Source organism: Ipomoea triloba, chromosome 11, assembly GCF_003576645.1.
Source record: "Ipomoea triloba cultivar NCNSP0323 chromosome 11, ASM357664v1".
Classification (NCBI taxonomy): domain Eukaryota; kingdom Viridiplantae; phylum Streptophyta; class Magnoliopsida; order Solanales; family Convolvulaceae; genus Ipomoea; species Ipomoea triloba.
In genome coordinates, this window is record NC_044926.1 from 22,232,604 (window position 1) to 22,251,682 (window position 19,079).

Consider the following 19,079-nt stretch of genomic DNA (forward strand, 5'->3'; position numbering starts at 1 on the left):
GATGTTTGTGTGCAATATAAAATTGACATGTGTGCACTAGTACATATGCATGTCATTTTCATGTTGTGTTGTTCGCATCTAGCGGTGTGTTTGTGCACCAGTTAGGTATGTAAAACATTTGAGGTTTTGACCCTTATTTTCGCCATTTGTAGTGACGATACATGACGTGTACATGTGCATTTCAATATGAATTTCTATAAATGTCCAAGATTTAAACTGTGCCCATTTTATTCACTCATACAAGTTTGTTCATTCCCGTCAATAACCCTCACTTACTTGTTAGGTAAAAGTGTGGGACAAAACATAATATATATATAAAGGGAGCCGGAATCCAGCGAATCAATGGCCTTCATTTGAGAATGCACTGCGCACCTTAAATACACAAATCACACACATTAAGCTAAAAACATAAACCACGCACGATGCACCTACAGGTTTTTAAATGGTGCACCTTCAGTTGAGAATACACTGCGCACCTTAAGTACACAAACCACGCACCTTAAGTACACAACCATGCACCTTAAGTACACAAGCCACGCACCTTAAGAACACTAACTGTTAGGAACATATTGTAATAGGTTTTGATGATACCAAATGTAATCCACAATCCCCTAAGTCTCGATAGATAGGAAATACTTGTAAGTTCGACAAGTAAACTAAGAGCAAAAATACAACCGGGTAATTGAGCTCAACTCGGGAAATATTTAAGCTTAAGGTAAACTTGTTTGAACATCTTAGAAGTTTCGTGTTGTAAAGCTTAGATAGATCAGAAGAAAGCACAAGACATTACTGGAGGAATAAGGGTCTGCGAGACATCAACTAAGTCTTGAGACATAGGCAGAGTTCGAGAGATGGAATCTCTCGAGACATCAATCCAGTTCGAGACATAGGATCGAGACATCAAGTAGTCGAGACATCATCTTCCGTCTCGATAAACTGGCACTTCTCCAAAGGATTGAATGGCAGATAACACGCATGGATGAAGTAATCTAAGTTTGGAGAAGAAGAATATCATGGAGATAAAATATTAAGGAGGTGCCAAAAGAATATTATGGAACATAGAACAGCCGGAAGTGGATGTCACGTCAGAACTCCACAACAAACGGATAGAATGTGCACCAATCCAAGGTCGGTCTTATTCCCTAAAACGAGGAGCAATGGGAATATAAAAAGAGTAACTTTTGCCAAAAGAAGTAAGTGGAGCATGAACTCAAGATAGTGGAATATGGGATATTCATTACAAGACAAAAGGCTCAAGTTACTAGACCACCACTCCATGAAACATGCTAAAAATATGCAAGTCCCATGATCAGCACGGGAGACAAATTTCAAACGGAATAATTTTCCCTCCAACGGAATTATTCCTCAACTCTCATATATAAGGACGTGAAGACACAAGTTCAGCAGAAGTTCGAGAATTCTAAGCTATCATAAGAGGTGTCTGATTCAAACGTTCAAAGTGCAATTGCTTAATCTGGAATATCATCCTTGATATTCATAAGTGCGAGAAAACACATCTTAGTGTTTTGAGAGAGTTACAAAGCTTAAACTACTACACATCTAGAAGGTGACCAAAGCTGCTCTATAAGGAAGATCATTCAACGAAAGCTTTTGGTCAGATTGGAGATTGTTACACACAACCTGTGACAACCGGAACAACCTTGCTTTGGAGAAGGCAAGAAGAGGCGGAGTAACCTTGGAGCTGTCTTGTGAAGATCCTGAGGCTTGAGGCGGGCTTGGTGATCAAAGCTCAAGTGCTCGAGAGGTGGAGTAACAAGAAGCGGGGCGAAAAACCTGAGGCTTGAGGCGGGCTTCGTGATCAAAGCTCAAGCGCTCGATATTGTACTAAACAGGGAAGTTTTAGTGCAATCCTTCTAGGGAGTTTCTAGAAGAAGAGTGGACGTAGGCGGGTTGGCCGAACCACTTAAAAATCTCTCTCGCATTTACTTTCTGCTTTTATCTCTCGCTAACTATCTCTCGATCTGCACTGCATATAATCACACCTCTCGAACTAACCTAAACTCGTGCTAATTAAAAGGGGATAACATTTCCGCTGCGCATAAAACTTTGTCTTCGTCTTGTGATGTGTCAGACCTAAACATCCTAAGTCCAATACACACGAGAAGTCGAAAAGATTTGCAAAATCTTATACAAGTCTATTCACCCCCTCTCTAGACTTGTACCCCATCCCCTTGGGACCAACACTAACCACGCACCTAAGATTTTAAAATGACACACTTTAAGTTTCAACAACTCACGCACCTTAAGCATACATATCACGCACTTTAAAAAGGAAAACAACGTAACGCACCTTAAGAAGGAAAATCACGCACCTTAAACTTTAGGTTCACGCACCTTAAGCTTTACTCACTCATGCATCTTAAGCATACAAATCACGCAACTTAAGAATGAAAATCACGCACCTTAAAAAGAAAATTACGCACCTAAAGCCATCGCACAACCGCACAGGATTGGCTTCGCCGAAATTTGGTTTGATACTCATCGGAGGTTCGTCAGAGTTGGCCGGAATTTTAATTGACATGCTATCACATGTCACAAATATGTTAGAGGGTTTATTTGTTCCAAAATAATAAGTTTGAGGGCCTAATTGGAGCTTTTTGAAGTTGAAGGGCCTAATTGCACAATGGAGTATAGTTTGAGGGTCTATTTGACCCTTATCCCTTTCTTTTATGTGTTTCATTTTTTTGAATACTAGTAGCTCTATTACAATGAAGTATCTGTTCATTACTACTTTCTCAACCTATTGAAGCACAAATAGTCAATATCGCCTCTCCCGAACCCACAACCTCCCATATAAGGGAGCAACTTCGTGCTATATCTTTTATGTTTCGCCCAGTGAGACATTTTTCTGGCTCCGCCACTATGACCTCATCAGGTTCAATCATGTGACCAGGCTACTCATTTATGGAGGATGTAACTAATTAAAAATTAAATACTTAAATAGTCAAATTTTATATTAATAGTATTAATCCCAATACTAAAATACCATTTTAATTGTAATATAGTTTAATTCAACAACTATGATCCACATAGACCATGGCCAAGTGTATAACAATTGAGTAATTTGTTGTAGAGACCATAGTCGACCTACTCCTGTCACGCAAAAATGACTGTCAACTTTAGAAAGATCACCGTCACGCGTGTCGACCCATCTTCTCGGTTCCTTTAAACTCCGTGCATCCTCCTGTAACGCAAGAAAACCCCTGCCCCGTGTTTTATGAATTATGAGGATTCAGTATTTTACTTTTTCTTTTTGTTTTTTAAAGAAAAATTTATTTATTTTAATACACCGTGTTTTATGCAGCACTTTTTAGGCTTCCGCCGCAAGTTCACAATTTCTGTATTTGTATCATTGCTTATTGAACTGAACTGAGCTGAGTGTGTGAGAAGGGCGGCTCAACTACTATGGCGGCGGCGGTATCGCAGTGTCCGGGCTTGAGAAAGAGCTTTCTACCAGCATTTAGCAAGCCAGGTTCACTTAACAGAACGGTTTTCCGACCAAAAGTAACACATTTCGCGCCATTTGTTGCGAATGCCGCCGGAAAAGGTGCCGAGACTGTAGCTGTTTCCGTTTCTCCTCCTCCCCCTTCCGTCTCTCGGTATAGATCTCCCTCCCTATCTCTCTCTCTCTCTATATGTATAAATGATGATGCATACGTGATCCGATATATGTGTTAATGTTTTGCAGGGTAATTAGCTAAGCATTTGTTCTAAAATTGAATCATAAACAGTTGTCGTTTTGAAATTCTATCGAGTTTAAAGTCGGTATCTTATTTCATTTGGTGGTTTTTACTGTCTTCTAATTTGTGTATTTGCCTTGCATCACTGTTTTATTGGTTGTTGTTGATAGAGCATCCGCTGCAGTGTTGTGTAGAGACACTGGTTCCTAGAATCCCGTTTCTGATCCTCTTGCTGCTTACCCTCTTTAGTTTGTTTTCTTCTCTTCCATGATTTCACAATGGAGCTTTGTTATGTGCTCACATCACGGCCAAGAAAACACAAAAGAAAAGAAGGAAAAAGGAAAAGAAAAACTATATTATTCCCTTGCCTTTTAGTTTAGGGCTAAATTTGCTTGTCTATTATTCCAAATAACACCCTATATAGGGCTGATTATGAGGATTTTAAAATTAAGAATGATTAATTATTTCGTAATTTGACTAATTTCTAAACAATTCAATTGTTTAAATTAAATCCAATATTAAGAGTAATAAGCTAAATAATTAATTAATAGTTTTCAAATAATAATTGTTATAAAATAAGAACAAATTTTTAAATAATCACGTCCCCAACATGTATCATTACACCTCTGGGACATCAAGCTTGCGGGTTGGTAACCTCATGCATCATGTAGGCATCACCACAAGAATCATGGATGGTAGAGCCACAATTGGCATCCGAAAGATTAGCTGATGAGCCAACAACGGTGAGAAGGCGAACTCCAATCCATATGGAACAATCATGAAATGAGATGAGGTTGTAGAGTGGCAAAATAACCCTCCCATGCGTTGGAGCCTGGAGGGCTTTTGGAAGGGACACGACCTTATTTTCTATAAACTCAAGTACTCAACAGCCCTTTGTGTTGAATTATCACCAACATGAGACTGATTAGCCGAAACATTTGCTTGCAATCGCGCTATCTCCACATGTGGGTGTCTGGGTGATCAACAATGATTGTGAATGATGAACCATCCATGTTCAGTGAAGTAATGTGCTCTGTTTGCTGAATTCTGAATGAAATGGGCTTATCAATTTTTTCTGTTTTGCGTCATTGAGGAATTTAGTAATACATTGCTTTAGTTCATTGCATCTTCACCCAATTCTCCAAGGCGACATCTGCTTAACTATTTCACTGACTCTTTCAACTCATTCATTGATTCTTTAAGAGCTTAAAACTCGAACTGAGTGTCGAGTGATGCCCATAACGCTGGCAATGGAACCAATGTTATGTGCTCACATCATGGGCAAGAAAACACAAAAGAAAGACCGAGAAAGGAAAAGATAACATTGGGTTTGCTTGAGACCCAAAACTCTCGTCCCTTTAGTTTAGGGTTATATTTTTGCTTGTCTATTATTCCGAATAGCAATCCTTAATATCACTCTTTTTTTATAGGGCTGATTCATAAACTAAAAATGATTAATTATTTAGTAGTTTCCAAGTAATTAAATTGTCTAAATTAATTTGAATGCTAAGAGTAATACGCTAAATAATTATTTGGTAATTTCTAAATAACTAAACTAAGTAATAAGCTTTTTCAAAAAAAAAAAAAAAAACTAAGTAATAAGCTAAATAGTTACTTAATAGTTTCCAAATTAGTAAACTAAGTAATAAGCTAAATGACTATTTAAAATTTTAAATAGTTTCCAAATAACTAAACTATATAATTGTTATAAAATAAGAACAACTTTCTAATCCCCCCCCCCCCCCCCCCCAGATGTATCATTCATTCTTGAATCATGCTCCTAACAGTCACCTTTTTCTTGAATCATGCTCATCTGCCCCCTTGTTTCTTTTTCCAACATAAAAACCTAGTTTTAGTCTTTTAGACACAATTTACATCTCCATCTATATTTTATGACATGAACTATTTCTTCCTATCTTCCGTAGTCATGGCTTGATGGTTTATATAACATGCAGAACACCATCTCTGAATCTGTTTATCAGACCGCCAACTATTGAAGTTGAATCATAAAAAGCCCAGCTATAAAAAGTTTTGCCTTCAACTGTTTATATTCTTAATCTAGAACATGCCATTTGGATGCAAAGTGACTTTGTTAAGCTGTATTGGATCAAAGTTACACTATTTTGTACAGGGACTCTTGTTTTATCTTGGACTATGAACCTTGTACCATGGATAATTTTTGAGTGTGGGAAATAATATTCATAATTTATGGGTTTTTTTTTTTTCTTAATCTTCAATAGACACGCTCACTTTCTCTAGATCTTGATGGTGTTTTGTATTTTTGTATGCTATATGTGTCTGTCATTTTTGGCTGGCACATCTGACTTTGTATATCTCAGGGTAAAGCGCCATACCATTTCGGTGTTTGTTGGGGATGAAAGTGGTATAATAAACAGAATAGCTGGAGTTTTTGCACGGAGAGGCTACAACATTGAGTCTCTTGCTGTTGGTTTGAACAAAGATAAGGCTCTCTTTACCATAGTTGTCTCTGGAACTGACAAGGTTCTGCAACAAGTTGTAGAGCAACTCAACAAGCTTGTGAATGTCTTGAAGGTTATTTCTGAACTTTTACTATCTACTTTGGTTTGACTTTTGCCGCTGGGTTTGAGAATGCCTGTCATACAAGTCATGCCTCACAGTAAATCACAAGCTTGTGTGTGATTGGGAACTTATATGAAATTCACTGTTTAAGCATAAACAGCTACACAAACACATAACAAGTAACCCTCCCTACTTGTAGACCTGAACTCCTGATAAACAGGATGTCCTTGTTAATCTAAATGATTTAATCGCATTCTGGAAATTAAGCATTTAATTTTCTAGATGGTGTTTTTTGATGTTCCATTCTTCAATCTATGGAAAAAGGTTAAATTAGAAGTAGATTACTATAGAAGTCGGAAATCAAAGGTTATCACTTTCTGATGCATGTTTGACTCAAGCGTTAATTTAATTTGGAGAAATGATATCTTCCACTTAGCTTCATTCTTGAATTTTGGCCTAAAAGCTAAAAGTTCATTTAACATTTAAGTAAATGCTACTCTAGCGAATCTAGTCCAATTTTTGATACATTGGAAGGAAGACACAAGAATACATGACAAATCGAATGAATCTAGTCTAATTTCTGATCGGTTTATGCTTCATTTTCAAGAATAATGGGTTATTTATTTATTTATTTATTTTCAACCTTATGTTTATGTTTAATCAATCATAGTGGTCCACATTTTGCTCCACTCTACATTTATTAATTTTGTTCTGCCTCCTTTTCAGGTGGAAGATCTATCAAGAGAGCCTCAAGTAGAACGAGAATTGATGCTCATAAAGCTAAATGCAGAACTGAGCACAAAAGCAGAAGTATTTAAAGATCTTTCATTTTTTTAGTAGAATTAATTCTTCTTCTAAAAGTAAAGGGATAGAAATGTGAAGGAAAGAAATAGTAGCACACAGAATTTCATCCATTTTAATAAGCCATTCTGGTAATAGGAGCTTCCAATCTAAAAGGAAATTAAGGATTTAAGGGGCTAATTATTGGGATGTGCAGGTACGGATTTACATAGGTTCCAACTTAGAACCTTTTCCAGATCCCACACCACCATTACAAAATATTGGATCCAGCACCTATATCTGTAATCTGTATAGGTCCAACCTAGTACCCAAGAAACCTGGCTATAGATCATGATATCCTTAGAAATATTCAATTCCACACCATCTTTTATACTTTTATGAACTGTAGTATAGTATCATGACAATAGTAAATGCATTTTTAGAAATGCAAAAAGTATAATAATATTGTCATGCTTAACATGTTTACAATCCTCCTAAAACTTTAAAAAGAAAAGTAAAATAATTTAGATGAGTGGTTAATGGTTTTTTTTTTTATTTTTTTATTTTTTTTTACAGTTTTTGGGTCACCCTACTTTTAAAACCAGGCTAAATAACATAAACTTAGGACAAAAAATAAAATAAAAAAAATAAAAGAGAAACAAATCAAGTATGCAGATACATCTGAATGTCTCTTAGAAATTCTATTCTGAAATCTTTTGTCTGAGTTTGTATTTATGTTTTTTATATTTTGTTTAAATTAATGTTCCTTAAATATCATTTGGACATCAAGAGCTGTTTAAAAAATGAGGTTTTGTTTCTTGTAATTTCCATATCAATACTATTCATCTTTTGTGAGTCTAACATGGGATTTTTCTTGTCTGGCTATTATATTCAGATAATGTGGTTGGCAGATATCTTTCGAGCAAAAGTTGTGGATATATCTGAGCACTTTGTCACCATAGAGGTGACTCTTTTATTGCATTTCCATGTTATTAAGAACCATGCACCAAGTCTAGCTCTTTTTTTTTTTTTTTCCTCTTAGTTCTAGGTGTTTTGATTTATATTATTATCTAATTGCAGTAATATGAATATTCAATTTTACTGCAGGTTTTTTTGTTTAGCTTGTAATGTACTAATGCAGTACAAAAGTAAATAAGAACACCAGATATTGGCAGACTTGATCTCTTCTTGAATCTGATATGTTTTGCATCCATGATTAGAAGTAAAAAATGGCATATAATATCAGAATGCCAAGGCTGCATTGTTTGTTTAATGACAATGATAATATGATATGAAGGCAGATTTGGTTGCTATTGGCTTCACTCATCTAGAGCTTGTTATACAAATTTAAGACTCTTGGTTTTGTATTAAACTACCCAGTTTAAACTAGCTACTAGCTCCATAGCCATTCTCTAATATATCTAATTAGTAGATGCCACTTTTCAGTGTCATGTGATCAGACAATACCTGAGTATATTATTCTTTAATAAAATGCATTTTTTTTGGGTGTGATTCTGTGTATGCCTCATCTGTCGTATATGCTATAATTTCCATCTTGTCTGTCTAAAGGATCAGTAAGATCGCTTGAAAAATGTCCTTTAACTGAGAAAATATTTGCTAACTGACTAACCGAGTGCTAAACCCCAATTCAAGCTTGTTTCTGTAACTACATGAACTTACAAAAGTCAACATAGACTTAAGAGAGGGACAGGGACTGTTTCAGCCATTGAATCTTAACTTCGAACCTGTAAAATTGAATGAGAAAATTTTCCAAAAATTATATGGAGTATGCTGTAATACCAGTTGTTCTCATTTCAAGTATACTACTATAAGCTCTTTTTCTTGGATATCAGTCCCCTACTTCCTTGGATATCCTTGTAACATATTTGTGTTGCTTGGAACAAACAATTCATTCTTGTCATTGACACAGGTAACTGGTGACCCGGGAAAGATGGCTGCTGTTCTGAGAAATCTAAAGAAGTTTGGAATCAAGGAGCTTGCTAGAACCGGAAAGGTTCATTTTCTAACTTTCAAATGCCTTAGTATGTAGTTAGATGATATCCATACACCTATGTTAAGAATCCCACACTGAAAAAATAGAGAGAAACATATGGGTTTATAAGGCTATGGGTTAGAGTGTTAGACTAATCAATTGATTGAATTCAATCTTTTAGTGTGGTTTGGCCCATGTGCCTTATGGCCAAATTGAGTAACTTCAACCCAATTTAGGTTCTATCTCTGAAAAATAGAGAGAAACATTGGATTTAAATCTTGTAGTGTGGTTTGGCCTTTTGCCCCACTTTATTTTTCCTACTTCCCTTTTTAGTCTGACCCATAATAATGTCCACTTTTATGTCCACTTTTCTAATTTAAACACCACTAACTTTTGGTCCCAATTAACCTCTTTTTAGATGCGCAAATTTAAAAAGAATATCACATAGTATTTGTTTTCTTAAAAATCATGCCAAACACAACTATCCCTTATAAAATGAGATGGTGGAAGTAATTTTTTCCTTAACAAACCTGGATGGGAAACCAATATTCTTCCAGTCTAGCAATATTTTGTTTCCACCTTTCCGGAAAAAAAAAAACAGATTTTTTCCTTTCTCTCTCAACCTGGCTCTGATACCATTAAAGAAATACTACTTTGCATATATGATGAGTGTCATACACAGCTATTTATACATGTAGAAGAATACAGAAAAGGAAATATTATCCCTACAATCATGCTATCCTATCCCTACAATAATGCTAACTATCCCTAAGATAAAGTAATCACAACCTGTGCATATTTACAATTCATAAATACAGATTGCTTTAAGACGTGAAAAGATGGGTGAGACAGCTCCTTTTTGGAGGTTTTCTGCTGCTTCTTATCCTGACCTTGAGCAAATAACGAATGGTGCTGCAACTCAAAAAGACATCCAACCAACCATTAAGAGCAAAGTGAATAATGGTTCTAGGGTAAGTAATTCCAAGATTCCTTTTGGACTTAATCTTGTCTCCAAACATGCATACTGCATAACAGTATCATTTGTACAATAGTTTTGTCATTGTTCGGACTTGTTATTTCCAATGACTTGAAAATACAATCTTGAAATACATTGAAACTGGTACATTTTTGGAGTATGTTATGATGTACTATAGCTTAATGAATATTCCAGTTTGTTATATCCACCCAAATTGACTGGGCTGTGGTGATGCCAGTTAAGGATCTCTTCCTAATCTGATGAGAGACAGGGAGGAAATAGAATAGGAAACTAAGCGTGACAGCCCTCTGGTGATTGATGTGGCCACTCGCCACTTTGGAATGGAACACAGCCTTATTGTTTTGAACAATAGAAGCCCTTTCCATTGATGTAAGTTTAGATGAGAGCATTATTTTCATGGACCTCTTAAGCTCATTGCAATGCTGACAAACTTGCAAAGGTTTGTAAGGATCAGCTTGGTGATTTTCTTACTTTTGTGAATAAATGCATTACTTATAAAGGAATAGTATTTCACTGAAAGAATGGAAAAGATAAGGAATAGAAAAGGAATCCTATTAAGTGGTATGACTTGTTGAAAGAATAAATACATCATGAATTATATTGTAGAATTTGGTTGCCCCTAAGGAATAGAAATGGAATACAGTGAAATGACCAAAATATCCTCATTTGCAAGTGAGTCCTAAAATATTAATTTGATTATACTTAAATGTAAAACTATTTAATAATTTCCTGACATCTTTCCTAAGTTCCTATGTTTGCATGACATTTATTATAACTTTTAGTATCTTTTTATTTGCTATCACAATTTTCCGTCAATTCATCTAAGATTTGTATGCAATGTCTCTTCTAATTTTTGCTATAATGGTGTTGACTGAATCTTTTTTGATTGAAGGGTGATGTCTATCCGGTGGAATCCAATGATGACTTATTTGTGAATCAGGTTCTTGATGCCCACTGGGGAGTTCTCTATGATGAAGATGTAAGAACATTATTTGCCTCATTAGATCTCTTACCCTTTTTAATTTTATCTTTAACCAAAAAAAAAAGCCAAATTGTTATCACCAAAAAGGCAGCAAAAAAGAGGGAATAATGGATTCCTTTGTCTCATTCTATACCAGGACTGACAGGATTTGAAACTGCATTATTTACAAGCATCTGATTTCTCTGGAAAAATAAAAAAGAAACGAGAAAACATGCTAAAACAATAAGTAAAAATTCTGGTTTCGGTTATTGTATGCCCTAGCCATATCCAGATTTCAGCATTAAAATGCTTATTTCTTTCCTTTTTGTTTGAACACCTTCAGTTTCAGATGCACTTTCTAAATTTCTAAATTTACCCTGATGCGATGTAACTCCAACTCTAGGCAGTTAAATCAATACATGGAATTCTGATCCCATGATTTATAGATTAATTGATTGATTGATTTTATATGAAAGACATAGAATGTTACTTTGATTCTCTATAAATAGTACAATGGCATAACTTTATCTGAGTGCTGCAGTCAAGTGGGCTTCAGTCACACACTCTATCTATGCTTGTTAATGATTCACCTGGAGTACTCAACCTGTTGACTGGGGTTATATCTCGAAGAGGCTATAATATTCAGGTAATTTTATTTTAAAGAGTTAATAGCACTTTTAGTCCCTCAACTGTATTGACATTTTCACTTTTGATCAAATTTAGTCCAAAATGTCTGAAATGTCCTCACATGCAAAATGGTGGAGTGTCCATAGAGTGGGGGGAATTCTGAACATTTTGAATTGAATTTGATCAATTCGAAAGCCATTCACCACATTTAATCAAATTGATAGTTGATGACTAAAAATAGAAATGCTAATGTAGTCAAGGGACTAAAAGAGTAAAAGTGGTATTTAACTCTTTTTAATGCTTCTAATTTTTCTTCTTGAGCTTAATTTTGAAAATTTAAAGATCACATTTCCATTATTGCTTTCAGAGTCTTGCTGTAGGTCCTGCTGAGAGAGAGGGGCTTTCACGCATTACTACAGTTATTCCTGGAACTGATGAAACTATCAGAAAATTGCTTCAGCACTTTTACAAGTTGGTGGATATTCATGAGGTACGCATAATCTTTTCTGCTAGTGGCTATTTGGTGTTGGGTTGAGATGCTAAATGTAATACCTCTGTAAGACCTTTGAAAATGATATAATGCCATGCAGCTAATTACACTATCACTTCCTAGAAATTTGATGGTTATTAACAAAAGCTTGGATGCAGTTAATAGTTTTTTTCTAATTTTATCCCCCAGAGTTTCATAGCCTTATTATGTAAATGACGGGTTTATTTCTTCTGTCAAAATCCTACATATCCTTCTATACCCTCTAGTTCCTTGCTGTGACCTGCAATTGGGATCAAATTTCCTCCTGGAATGATATATTCCTAATAATGCTGCTCTCATGTAAATTATCACGATAGATTAAGAGATGGTAAAGAAAATGCCATTATTTGTTGTCATGTAATTTGAACCTGCTGTCTTCTCCGTGAAAGAGAGAGAGAAAGAGAGCCTTACCTATCTCCAAAACCCATTTAACACTCATACCCTGTTCACCTCAGTTTTCATTCTCTATTTTCTATTCTCACTTTTCTGTTTTCAATTGAGAAAACATTTTAGCAACATTTTATTTTCCAAATTCAATTTTCTGGACTATGATGTTATAAATGTAACACAAGTTTAAAATTTTGAGTGGTTTATTTATACCTAATATTTAAAATATTTTGGAATATGTTCGGTTTGAGCGAAATATACATAATTTTTGCTTTGAAGTCTATTATATATGAAATTTTAATATTTGACATTCAGACCAAATTTATGTTTGGATATAGCATAACTATAAAGATATCCGACTCAATAACCTAAAAATCTAAAAATAGGCTTACACTTATAGTATTAATTCAAATAATATGAGTAATGCCTAACCCTAAGTGTAGGTAAGGTTATGTTGGTGTAACTAAATGAGAAAAGAGAGGACAGAAGATGGTGATAAGTAATAAAAGTCAAAAAATGATAGTAAATGTAGTCATAACAATTGATAGATATGTAAGTAGATAAAGATGCAGTGACATTTTTGTTGAAAAATGCGGTGAAATTTTTGTAAATAATTCAAACTTTAAAGTGCAATTAGTAACACTATAAAGTGCAACTACACTATAGAGTGCAACTAAGTAAAGCTGCATGACTGCATCTGTTCACTGCACTTATACAGTTGTACATATGATGGGTGCACTCTATGGTGTTGTTATTTGCACTTTATAGTATTATATTAATTTCACAGTTGAACTTATTTACGAAAATGACACTGCATTTTTACTTCTCTCCTTGCTTTAAAGCCGCTAGATTTTCCTAGATCGACGGTTTTGAGTGGTTCCTAGTTCTCTCCTACGGCAGTGTTCTTATTTGATCCCAATCCTGTATATATATAGGTGGTAGGGTTTTGTTTTCCATATAGTGTCTCTAGTTTTTCATTCTCCTATTCTCCAGGAAAATTCTACAGTTTGTAAATAGGCCTACATGTGTTTTTGAGTTGTGAGATGACAAGGCTAATACACTGCTGGTGGATTGCTCAGGTTCAAGATTTAACTCGTTTACCCTTTGCGGAGAGGGAACTGATGCTGATAAAAGTGGCTGTTAATGCTACTGCTAGGAGGGATATCCTTGATATTGCCAGCATCTTCCGAGCTAAACCAGTTGATGTGTCTGATCATACAATAACATTGGAGGTAGATAAAAAAAAAAAAAAAAAAAAAATCAAAGATTTTTGTTATTTGTTGACATTCGTTATTCCTACATCTTCCAATTGTGATATGTACAGACTGCCGAATCCCTTTGTTTCAAACATCCTAGTGCACATATTGCTTATGTCCCTGTCTTTATTGTTGGCCATTTTCCATTAATTATTTCATTTCTGTCACAACTTTTGCAGTTGACAGGAGCCTTTAACAAGCTGCTTGCATTACAAAGATTATTGGAGCCCTATGGAATTTGCGAGGTTTGTTATGTTGAACATTATATATATACACACACACACATTGCGTTCAGGTGCGATCAGGCGAACGACTAATGCACACATTTTATTGCATGAATGCACACTAACTATTTCTAGACATATGCCTGGATGACAGTGGACTCTGATAGTAGTTAGTGTGCATTCATATAGTATATTCTGTCCACTCATGCAGTTCTCACATTAAGCATGGTTCTTATTTGAACGCAACACTCTCTCTCTCTCTCTATATATATATAGAATAGATGTTCAGTTCACCAATCAATTTAAACTTTTAGTTGAGACCGAACACATTATTCAATTTAATATCAAGCTAACTCCATCCAAGAGCCAAGAGGTCATGGGTTGAATTTGTTATTCCCGAATTGCATGTTCGCTTGTTAAAGAGCATGCTGCTTACTTTGTGTCAAAATTGCTTCTTTCATTCTTTCAATGAGCTTGTGAGGCCAATGCTTATACTAATTTTCTTTTCTATCATAGGTTGCACGGACTGGGCGTGTGGCACTGGTGCGAGAGTCAGGTGTAGACTCGACGTCCCTTCGGGGTTATTGTCTTCCTTTGTAGTTTGTAGTGCATATATAGTACTAAAAGAATAAGGAATTATGTGCTTTTATTAGGTTCAAATGTTTCACCGATGAAAGAAATTCTATGTATTTGGTACTGGTTCTTGATGAGTTCTGAAAATTCTATGAAATTATATGTATTTTCAGCAAATTACCAACCTCTTTATATCATATTTACAACAAAAATCGCTAATGATAGGCTAACCATTTAATGAATAGGGCCCTTATAAATTTACATTTAAATATTTACCTATATGATACTGTTTTTTTTTTTTTTTTTTTTTGGGTATTACGGAGCATAATTTATAGAAATAAACTTTTTTATTTGGGCATTGATTTTTTGGGTATTACATTGTTTATGTTAAGGATATGAAAGGTTGTATGGATTATAGTATAAATTGATAGTGAAGGCTTAATGAAATGGATCTTGAAAATCTTATGTTATTGTGCTCTACATCTTGGGTTATACTTTTCTCTCAACTCTTCCATTCTATTTTGCAATATTGTTCATACGTACAGTTGACGTGTTACACGAATGAACAATATTGCAAAATGGAATGGTAACACGTCGACTGTACGTATGAACAATATTGCAATATGTCTCCACGCTTCTGGTGTCAAGGAGCACTGATAAAAAGAGTGACTAGGTCCTAGTGCTCCTTGACACCAGAAGTGTGGAGACATATTGGTGTAAAAGAAAAAAAAAAGAATTTGCGAAAAGCTAAATCTAGTAGAAAATTTTGTCACTCTTGAAATTGCTTAAAGAAGTATGTCTTGAAGACATTCGTTCAGAAAGCGAAAAATTCCCGTAAATTTATAAGTGCAACCAAAATCATAATAATGGGATGCAGAGCAACCGGATAAAAATATCTTTGGGAAATGGCTAGTGTCTAGTTGAATTAGAAATTGCCATAAATTTTATATATATGGGAGAAATTTATCAAAAATGTTATAGTTGTTTGACAACACAATTGCCTTATAAATTGCTCTCAATATAAGATAATCTAGATCCAAAGTTAGGCACCAGTAGTGCCCTGATTTTTTTTTTATTTGTTTTGTTATAAAAGAGCAATTAATGCATATACAACTCAACTCGCTAAAATTGTATTCTCTTTATAACATGTACATTATTTAATGTTAATCCTGCAAGTTACAAATGAGTGTTTGTACAAAAGAGAAATACAAACAATCTAGTGGTATGATATAAAGCGGAATTGGTAGCTTAAGGGCTTACACAGAGACCTTGAATTGATTTTGATCAAATATTCTCTCCCATAACATATGGCATTACGTTTCGCTAATTAACATAATTGCTAGTGAATTGTAAATTTAGATATGCAGTTGATGAATGTCATGACCGCAAACTTATGGGTCATTAGATGCTAATATTTATTTGTAAGTCTCTGATGGATGCAACACTTTTGAAATGAGGAAATTAAAAATCACAACGTGTATCATTAAACTACTAAAGTCTTTGTATGACTTGAATATTATTGACTGAGTGTTTTTTCCTCCTGAAAAAGGAATATGCAAATAATATGTACCATTATGTGTTCGTTAAAGAATTGCTAATGGAGTTATTTATTTATCACCTCAGTCAATATTGATGGTTTAAATGTTATTTAAACACATAGAGAGCTTAGTGATATTAGCTCATGTCGAAAGAAGGAGTTTTGAAATAAAAGACTTGGGAAACCCAAGTATTGTCTCGACTTGAAGATCGAGCTTCTCCTTGAAGGAGTTTTATACACCAGTTAGCCTACTTGAAAAATGTCTTGAAGATGTTTTATATTGACAAGTATTATTTACTTATCACACTAACGATTGTCCAATATTTTTTGAAGTGGATAAGGGACCATTTAGAATCGAAGATGATAATGATTGTATCTTGACGATTCTTTCTTTTTTTTTTTTTTTATACTTAAAAGTTTTGTACTTTGTGCACATTGGTTATTCAATTCAATAAAAAAGCAATAGTCATGTCACCTTGAAACTTTACCACTCCCAACCGGTGAAATAGAGCAAATACAGAAGCAAAAGAAGAAGAAAATAGAGAAGGAAGAAGCGCATATGCCATCGCCACCACCAGAAAATTAGAATCAAAATCAACAGGCTCCAAGCTCCCCTTGATCACTACCGTGCTTCCAATCTTGCAAGTCCCGTTTGCAAAGGACAGAAAAGCCGTCACTAGCAGGAATATTTTTGTTGTCACCAGAGAAGTTGTCGCTACTAGGACAAAAATCTACTCCAATGGCAACAAAGTGAGCTTGGTGTAGCGCCCTAGCAACTTTTCTACGAGATTTTGAGGTTTGTTACATCACTCTAGAATTTTTCGGCACTTGTATACAACATCCCATAGTTTGTAGAATAATCTAGAGCCATGTACATACTAATTAGAGGATGTAGGGATGATTAAAATATTCTAGAATCTTATGGAATCTGAAGTGTGTATAGAGAATTTTAGAGGATTCTAGAGAGTCAACCATAGCTATAGGATAAATTAGATCTCCACTGTCTGTTGAGGAGGTGGAATGGGTATAAATACCCCACAAGGAGCCCTCATATGTAACCATCCAAGATTTCCAGCATTCAAGTTTCCTACAAAGTTCAAGTGTTTCCTTTAGCACCTTTGTGGAGTTCTTTCCTAACTTACTTTTGTAGCCATCTCATCGTTTAGATAGCATCACTCCCGAGGGTCGAACGAGGGTGACTTAGCTAGTGCGAGAGGAAAATTAGCTAAGGCCTCACGAGACATCGTTAGAGGAAACGAGCCCGTGACACTGGCCTCTAAATGTTTGTGGCTCAAAATACCAAAATATTTGGTTTACCTTGTTCAGAACTTTTATTTTTCTTTGAAATTTTACTTTGGTCTAAATCTTGCATTTTGTCTCTAATTTCTTTTGTCCATAATCTTTATTTTGGTCCAAATATTACAACTTGTTTTGTGGTAGTTGATTTTAAAAAATAACTGAAGCAACTTGTTTTGTGATCTTCATGCGGTTGACGAAATCATCCCATAAAATTTTCACTATTATGTAAGGGGTGCATTTGTTCATTTAAGGCAACATAACTCAATTCACATCCTTCCCCTTGCAATACAACATTTCTCTTTCTAAGCTATAATAAATAGTCAAGTTCTACCTAGGTTTATGGGTACATGTAACAATAGCATTGTGTTAACTTTGGGGAGGAACCGGTTTTATACGACTGCACCGTCCCCAGGAAATAGCTTTTAAGGTAGTGTTACTGAACATCGTACAATAACTCCCTCTATATTTGTTATTTCATAAATCTTTGAACATACAGTCGACACTAGATTTGCTACAACTATCTTCCCAACAAGTTAATAGAAATTTCAAATAAGTTACTACAAACATATCTACTGCTATGCCTAGAGCAATTGTTGACCTGTCTAAAGTCGAGCCACTGAATGGGGTTAATTATTGTAGGTGGTCTACCAAGATGCCGATTTATCTCAAATCACCTAATCTTGACTACGTACTTTACAAAAACTTGGAACTATTTCAGGCTACTACAAACACTCACCAACAAACAAGTGCCTCAGTTTTCAAAAAAAAAAAAGTGCCTCAATGACTATCATTGATTCAACTCCAGGCCTGAAAGCCCCTACTCCAAAGATCACAACAATATAATCCCAACAAAAGAAGCTCGACTCAAATATGAGAATGATAACAAAATAGCTAGGACAACACTAGCACAACACATGCGGTACACTCTTCAACATTTTTGTCATACACAATCTGCAAAGTCCATTTAGGACTTACTACAAAAGAAGTATAGAGCTGATGGTGTAGGTAAGCTTAAGTATGCCATGAGTTGTTGGGTGAATTTCAAAATAGTGGACTCCAAGCCCGTTGTGGAACAAGTCCACGAGTATGAAAATATGACAATAGACATGAATGTTGAGAACATCCCGGTAGGTGAGCTCTTTTAGACCTATACCCTGATTGAGAAAGTACTTGAGTCATGGTTAGATTTCCAAAGAAAAATGAAACACAAGATATGAAACTACACCCTGGAGCAATGAGTAAATCATCTAAACATTGTGGAAGCAAATCAGCTTATGCTTTGGTCTGCTTCCATTTCTGATTTTAGTTTAAAGGCTAATGTAGTTTAAACAAGTGTAAAAGGTGACATGCCAAAGAAAAATGGAGATCATATCAAGAACATAAGAGGCCCAACAAGAACAACAATAACTGGTTTATATTGCTATATTTGTTAATTTATGACATGGTAAATAGAGTACCACCCAAAGGGTTTCAAAAGACCACATATGAGTTATAGAAAGGATATGCTCCCAACCTGGATTATTTCGAAGTGTGGAGCTACTTGGCTTAGGTATGTCTTTTAACCTTCAAAAAACCTAATATTGGGCTTAAAATCACAAATGTTGTGTTTGTTGGATATGTTGAAAACAATGTTGCTTATAGATTTATGTGTCTACTGTCTAGATAATCGCTCTA

General features: G+C 35.1%; 1 protein-coding gene across 1 annotated transcript; it reads left to right on the forward strand.

Moving 5' to 3' along the window:
* Window positions 1–3,342: 3,342 nt before the first annotated feature.
* Window positions 3,343–14,761, forward strand: LOC115996494 (acetolactate synthase small subunit 1, chloroplastic-like). Its single transcript, XM_031235750.1, has 12 exons — window positions 3,343–3,620; window positions 6,041–6,254; window positions 6,969–7,052; window positions 7,918–7,986; window positions 8,953–9,036; window positions 9,834–9,986; window positions 10,905–10,991; window positions 11,515–11,619; window positions 11,968–12,090; window positions 13,596–13,748; window positions 13,952–14,017; window positions 14,513–14,761. Exons 1-12 carry the CDS (start codon window positions 3,427–3,429, stop codon window positions 14,594–14,596), a joined length of 1,416 nt encoding a protein of 471 aa, XP_031091610.1. The 5' UTR covers window positions 3,343–3,426; the 3' UTR covers window positions 14,597–14,761.
* Window positions 14,762–19,079: the final 4,318 nt, after the last annotated feature.